This window comes from Amblyomma americanum, chromosome 5 (assembly GCF_052857255.1).
Source record: "Amblyomma americanum isolate KBUSLIRL-KWMA chromosome 5, ASM5285725v1, whole genome shotgun sequence".
NCBI classification, from domain to species: domain Eukaryota; kingdom Metazoa; phylum Arthropoda; class Arachnida; order Ixodida; family Ixodidae; genus Amblyomma; species Amblyomma americanum.
In genome coordinates, this window is record NC_135501.1 from 50,699,981 (window position 1) to 50,707,094 (window position 7,114).

Consider the following 7,114-nt stretch of genomic DNA (forward strand, 5'->3'; position numbering starts at 1 on the left):
GCCTAATCACCTGGTAATACATCGCATGGATGATAGATGGCGCTGCCAGACAGCTAACGCTCGTTACTTCAACGCCTTCAAGACGGTAGCGGCGCATGGGAACACGAGCTGCAAGCGCAGAAGAAGAAGAAAGCTCCTGTTCGCTGAGTGTGTCGCTCTCCTCCAGCTCCCGTTGTGTGACACTTTTAGAGTCGCCCTCAGCCCCGTGCCGTCCAAGCAACCCCAAGAAATCGAAGGGCGCCATGCCGAGCTCCACCGAAGCCGCGGAGGGCGCAGTTAGCGACAAGCCTGCCCCAAACGCGGTGGTGGTCGGTTTGGCCGACAAGGCTCCTCCAGCCTCGCAGTCGTCTTCCCAGCCTCGGTCGCGGAAGAAGAGCACCAAGAAGGGCCGCAGAAAGCGACGGCCCAGCCAAAAGCCCATTAAAACCCGGACGGTGCCTTCCGCCGAAAAGGGTCCGGCGGCGATGTCGACGCTGCAGCCCTCTACGGGTTCTCCGCCCACGCATCCTGCGGCCACTTCCGGCGTAACGACGGCCCAGACAGCCCTTGGACAGCAGTCCTCGATGTACCCGACTTCATTGGCCCTGCCGGATTCTACTGCCGTGGTTAGTGCGGCGCCCTCGCCTTCCTTCCTTCTTTGCTTCCTTCCTTATGGCGCAGTGTGGAAAAGCGTTCTCGTTAACGTAATTTTCATTTCAAGTTAGACCGCAGCTCATAGGCGCTCATTCCTGGCTTCTGCTGATTCGGCGTCGCCGTTGTCGGCGCAGTCGGCGTAACCGGTTGTCCATTCCTCCGCTCTCGCCATGGCAGGTGGCATTTCGCTATGCCTGCCACGGCAGAGCGGAGGCCCGGAAGGTGGCTGCCTGGGAGAAATCCCGAAGGGTGGATAGCAGCCCAGCACGCCGCATGCCAGCCATGAAGAGCTGCGGACAAATTTCGCATTATCGACTATCGTATCTCGCCTGTCACTTTTTCATCCTGTCATTTCAGTAAGCAGCCGCATCCGTAGCGACCGAAAACCGTAACCACTGAGCCATTGCAGAAATCCAGGCCACGACTGCCCCTCATTGCTAACGGTCTTCGGCTCCTGTCCGCGAGTTCAAGTGAACATTGAGGGCAGCTCTAGGGAAAAGACACAAGATGCGTCTTAGCGACGTACTTCAGTATTGATACATGACGTTCGCTTCGTGTCGCGCGTCACTTTCTTCAAGAGGCAAGAAGTTCCTGCAACACATCTAGTGCCAGGCGCAAATAATTTAGCGCTGGAGCGTTAGTGCTCCCATGTTGGAAAAATGGTCCCGCGTCGGCGTCGTTGGCGTCGGTGTTTTGCGATTGTTTGAAGTCTCGCAGTTGGAGCGGCTCCGGCCGCTCCGGCCACCTTATTGGCCTGCGTACATCACGTGACTTTGTGACGTTGTCACAACCTGCCCACCTGATTGTGACCGAACTGAACACTGGGGCAGGTGGAAGTTAATGGGTTCACAGGGGTTGGTCGGCAAGAGCAACGTGGGTCTCAAGCCCGACAGGCGGCAGCGCCTGCCATCATAGGGCCGAGGTGCATCGATTGCTCGCTTAATAGCAGTAACAAAGTGCCAGGAGAGGCATGAAAACTCCCTGCTTCGATCGCGACCGTGGAGGCCGCGTTTCTGTGGAGGCGAAGCGCAAAAGGCGCCCGTGTGCTCTGTCATGTAAGTGCACAATAAAGGTCCCCAAGTGGTCTAAATTATTCTGCAGCCCGCCACTACGTCACAGCTTTCTCTCTGCTTTCAATCCCACCTTCCTCCCTACCCCTGCGGTGCCGTTCAGATGTCCACCGAGAAGTGAGATAGTTGCAGCGCCATTTGCTTTCCTCAAAAAGCACTATTAAGACGCTGGTGGAAAGTGAAAACGGCCGTGTATTTAGAGTAGGTTACACGCTAAAGAACACGAGGTACAGTTTAACTCCAAGCAGTTTTATGGCGTGCCTCAGCCCGTGGTTGTCCTCTTTTACATAAAATATGTTATTAGCCATGCAGCCCTTCTAGTACGCCCCGATAAGACATCCCAATGCTTGACTTGACCTGACAGCATGCACTCTGGTGCTTAAGCAAGGAAGCGTTACAATCAGCCATATTCTTCGCACCTTGCTGAACCTAAGAGCCTCTTGAGATACATCTAACACCGGCCAAAGTCCTCATCATTTTTTTTGTCTTAAGGGGCATCCATATCTCGTGTACACTCAATATCAACGCAATCCGAGCACGTACAGAGTCGATATCACTTGTCTAAAGTGCTCGAGAAGTGTCATCTGGGGAAATAAAGCGAACTTCTTAAACAGGTCTTGACTTTCCCTGATAATGGTTGCGCTGGAGAGCAGCAAAATAGACACGTGAACCACTCAGGCACCAGCGCCTTACCGCTAGCAAAGCAGGTGCGAAGAGATTTCACTTCATTTGCTATGCAGCACAAACCCGAGCGCTCTAGACAAGTGTGATCAACTCGGTACACGAAGAAGGAAGACAATTGGGAACTTTGATGTCATTCTCTTTCCTTGAGCTCGTCGTAGCCGCACTGTTGACGAGAACCCTTGGACTGCGCCAGAGAACAATGGGACCATGGCACACCACTGCGTTTAATGTTACTTATTTTACCGCTTGGTTCATGTCTGCTGATGTTCTTATGAGCGCCCAGCACTTCCTTTGGGAGGATTACTTTGTGAAAAGGGGCGCATATTGTTGGCGGAACTTGTAACAAGGCAAACATTCGGACACTCGAAAACAAGTTAGCCGTTGTGCCTACAGGGTACCGGTCTTCGTCGGATTCAGCCTGGGTGCTCAATTTCTCCGTTCAAGTTGATGACAGGTACATGATTTCAGTCGCAGGCTGAACTTTGCGGCGCCCGATCTTATTTTGAAAGGCAGGACCTTAAGTTGCTGAGAGATCACCCAATGCTGCAGCAAAGCAGAAGAGTCCCACTTTGGTGTAGAGATTGTTTTATATGTGGTTTGTAGACTTGGGGCCTAAGGCCAGGACCCGGGAAGAACCTGGACGAGGCTCACTGGTCGAGGAGTAGACAGAAAACTCTTTATTTCACGACGACACACTGTTTTTACCAAATGGCCACATGACACTTAGTGGCCAGTTACAAAGTAGACATCTGTAAAGATTGGCAAAGTGGTTATGGCGCTCGGCTGCTGACCCGAAAGACGCTGGTTCGATCTCGGCCGCGGCGATTAAATTTCGATGGAGGCAAAATTTTAGAGGCCCGTGTACTCTGCGATGTCAGTGTCTGCGATGTCTGCTACCTCAGATGGTCGAATTTTCCGAAGCCCTTCACCACGGCGTCCCTCATAGCCTGAGTCGCTTTAGAGCCTTAAACCCTCATAAACAAACATCTGTAAAGAGAAGGCATCAGAAAATCTAAAAAATCGAGACCAGAACTTAATCCACTATACAACACAAATATTGAAGCCTCGTGTCAATTGCACACGTCTGCGCAATCCTTCAAAAACGAAATGGCGTCTCTTAAGCGAACTGTGGTTGTGACCAACTGAAGTGGACGGAAGCGCTCGTAAGAAGAAACCTTAACTTGATTTGTTCGGCTCAGGGTGCTAAAGAAGCCGTCCAGCGAGAACTTCGTCCGTACGCGTCTGCCTCTGCTCCGGGTGGGGCGTCGCAACAGCGCAAGACGTACTCGGTGCGCACGTCATCTGCGCCATCGCAGCACACCGCAGTGTCGAAGGTAGGCAGCCAGAGGGCAACGGACAACTCCCTAAAAGCGCTGAATAACCTGCTGAGCGCAGGCGTGGATGCTTCCTTGGTGAGCTAGTGTTTGGTTGCTTGGAAACTTTTTGCTGCTTGCTTGGGCACAGTCTCCACCAGCATGCAATGAGCAACGCCATTAACTGTAGGCCAGATAAGCAATTATTTTTGGATTTCAAATTACTTGTAATCAATACGCGGTAAGCTAATCGGTGCGTAATCTTGCAAATGTTTAATATCCCCTTTCTTATGGATTACCGGAATAGTAGCAATCTTTCATGCTAGCAGCCAAATCCATGTGATCAAGCATTATTTATACAGCGGAATATGCTTTCGAGCTCGAATGCGTCGACCATCCTATAACAAACCCGCAATTATTTTACCATCGCCTGCTGCTTTTGCCCTTTGCTTTCGAAAATTGCCCTACTTCTCAATTAGTCAACCTCGGAATATCCTTTCTCCATTGCCACAGCCTTCGGCGTGAGGGTTATTTAGGCTATTGTGGAAAATATCCATATCTTAACAAGATTGCTAATGGCTCAATGCTCTTGGTATTGTGCAGACCAATTTCTTCCCACGACTAATTTTCTCCCCTTTTCGTTGAGGCCATCTCCGTATTTTGGAACATGGTCAAGCCGATATTGTACATATCTCGTGTCTATTACATTACGCGTATCGATTGTCTTAAAAAAATTGTGTAAAAAAATCTGGACAATCTTAATATACCCGGTGCTGCATACATGACGTAGGCCATGCGGCGGCGTAGGCCACAAGCATGGTTACACTGTCGGTGTTACTACAAGTACTGGCATCAGGCTTGTGCAGGGGGCGCTCACCGTCAGCTTCCTTTCGCAGGAGGCGAAGGCAGTCATCCAGCAGGAGATGCCCCGGGATCCGTCTGCCTCCGCTGCCGCAAGGACGTCGCCGCAGCACAAGACGTCCACAACCCGCACGTCGTATGCGGCATCGCAACGCACCACGGCTTCGAAGGCAGCCAGCACGTGGACGAGGGAAGAGTCTATGAAGGCACTGAACGAGCTGCTGAATGCCGGCGCGGATGCCTTCTCCGACACGGTGAGCTGATCCTCACCTGGTCGGGAAGCTCGGCGTGACATAACTTCGCTACCTGGTTTTACTACCACAGTGATGAGGGAGAGGCCAATGTTTACGATGGGTGCCGGCGGTGAAAAGGCCGGGCTTCGAGTATCGATACGGTAAAATGGTGGTTTTGCACCACTTATGTCGCATTAAGCCTTATTGTGACGGGTCACATTACAGGCAAGCATTGCTCACATGGGGGGAATATTTGCGGATCACATGGAACCAGTAAATATTTGTAGTGAGTGGGTCATACTTTTAACACTTCCGACGTAGTCCTTTATTCTTGGAGCAGAAAACTTACACAAAAAACGTCAGTACGCGCCGTCATGTGCGTTCACCCCTACGCAATAAATATTGATAGCCACGTACAGGAAAGCTGTGGCAGGAAGCCAGAGTTAAACGAGGTTTTCATATATGCAGTGAACACTTTTACTGAGATTAAAGCCTATGCGCAAATATTTCATCTCTTTTTTAATATCTGGTGGCAGGCGAATTGGTTGGCTTCGCTTTGGCGGCGGCGGTGGTTGTTGTAGTGGCAGCCTATCTGTGACCCAAGAGCAATGTTTAGGCATGATTATGCGCTTGAAATTTTTTTGCAGGTAGGCTAACATGCCTTAAGAATTGTGAATTCCAAATGTGAATACATCATTAATGTGAATCTATCATGAAAAAACCGTTGTTGCGAATGTAAAGAAATGTTAACTTTCTAGTACAAAGTCGGAATTTGTGCGAGACAGGCTCTCAACTTTCAATGTCGTATCTTTCATGCCATAATACAAGATATCATTCATTGTAATGCAAACTGTCGGGTGTCCAAGTGTTGTCTAAGTTTATTATTTAAACGGGGAAACGGTCTTTTACTATATATATATATATATATATATATATATATATATATATATATATATATATATATATATATATATATATATATATATATTAGCAGACAAGGTAAAGGAAAATGAGGGGCTCGTTTGACAAACATATTAAGGAAGCCAACAGTCACGGAAACTAAGGGGCATAGGGGAATGTTTTTAATCTTTTTTTTATTACCGATTGATTGGCACTACAAATAAAAAAAAGAATAAAAACATTCCCCTATGCCCCTTAGTTTCCGTGACTGTTGGCTTCCTTAATATATATATATATATATATATATATATATATATATATATATATATATATATATATATATATATATATATATATATATATATATATATATATATATATATATATATATACCTGTTTTCTTAATATTTGATTATCCAAAACTTGTTGACTAGCAGTCGTAGAGTGTTTTCGTTGCTTCTAATGATAAAGTGAGAAAATATGTATGACGGTTATTTGTCTTGTTTTAGTTCGTTTGCTTGTATGTATTGTGTGCTATATTTTTGTGGTGATTACCTTGTGAGCAGCATGAAGGAATGATAATGTATCTTTGTTTTCAATAATTTTCAATGCTTTAGGCGCGTGGTTTGCTGGAGTCTGCTTTATCACTGAATCTGCGGAGAAGGTCTCGTGAGGAACTATTGCTTCACCTAGTTCTGTTTGCCTCACCCGGTGACAGCATTGTGTACATTTGCCTGTTTCGAATTAATTGTGTTTGCTTTTGCTTGAATGGATCATTACAGTATTGTGGCTGTACTATTCGTAGTACTAGCACAGCCGTAATTAATAGCCAGGAGCAAATAAAGGAATACGTTTCATTGTTATGGCAACCACGCCATAAATTTCCTAGATGCATCATGTGTACAGGAAAACACAACGTCAAAGGCACTGTGCTCCTCTTAGGATTATAATGCACGTCACGGGTTTTTTACTGTGCCATCTTTCTGTTGCAGCCCACGCATTCACCCAAAAGAGTTAGTACCTATCCCGAGAAAGCGTCGACGGAGGCCAAGGTATTCGCCATCATGCTGTTTGCCGGCGCTGTGGTGGCCTTCACCATATTACTGCTTCCAAGCCCGGTCCCGAAAAGGAGTCGGCTCTGCATAACACAGTCCTGCGTCGAGCACAGGTGAAGGAGAGGCCTGTGTATTTAGTCCTGCTTTGCCTGGCTGAGAAGCTAGCTTAGCAGTGCTGTTGGAGGAACTACGGGGTATTCATCAGGATGTCAAGCTGCTTAGTGAAGTAAGGAGGACAGATGATAAAGGTTGAGCACGTACTACGCTATCATGGCTTAGATGACCACCGAGAGCTTAACTATTCTTGATTAATAAGGCTATAGCTGGCAACATAGAATATTCAAATTTCACACCCATTAACAAGA

At 47.7% G+C, this 7,114-nt stretch overlaps 1 protein-coding gene across 1 annotated transcript; it reads left to right on the top strand.

Annotated features, from left to right (window-relative positions):
- Positions 1–138: 138 nt before the first annotated feature.
- On the top strand, positions 139–6,866 carry LOC144133858 (uncharacterized). The gene is made up of 4 exons (XM_077666930.1): positions 139–605; positions 3,587–3,721; positions 4,597–4,815; positions 6,687–6,866. Exons 1-4 carry the CDS (start codon positions 243–245, stop codon positions 6,864–6,866), a joined length of 897 nt encoding a protein of 298 aa, XP_077523056.1. The 5' UTR covers positions 139–242.
- Positions 6,867–7,114: the final 248 nt, after the last annotated feature.

Coding starts and splice junctions, on each gene's coding strand:
- LOC144133858 (XM_077666930.1), top strand. CDS start 243: ATGCCGAGCTCCACCGAAGCCGCGGAGGGCGCAGTTAGCGACAAGCCT. Junction 3,722..4,596: donor AGCACACCGCAGTGTCGAAG/GTAGGCAGCCAG, acceptor TTCCTTTCGCAG/GAGGCGAAGGCAGTCATCCA. Junction 4,816..6,686: donor CGGATGCCTTCTCCGACACG/GTGAGCTGATCC, acceptor TTTCTGTTGCAG/CCCACGCATTCACCCAAAAG.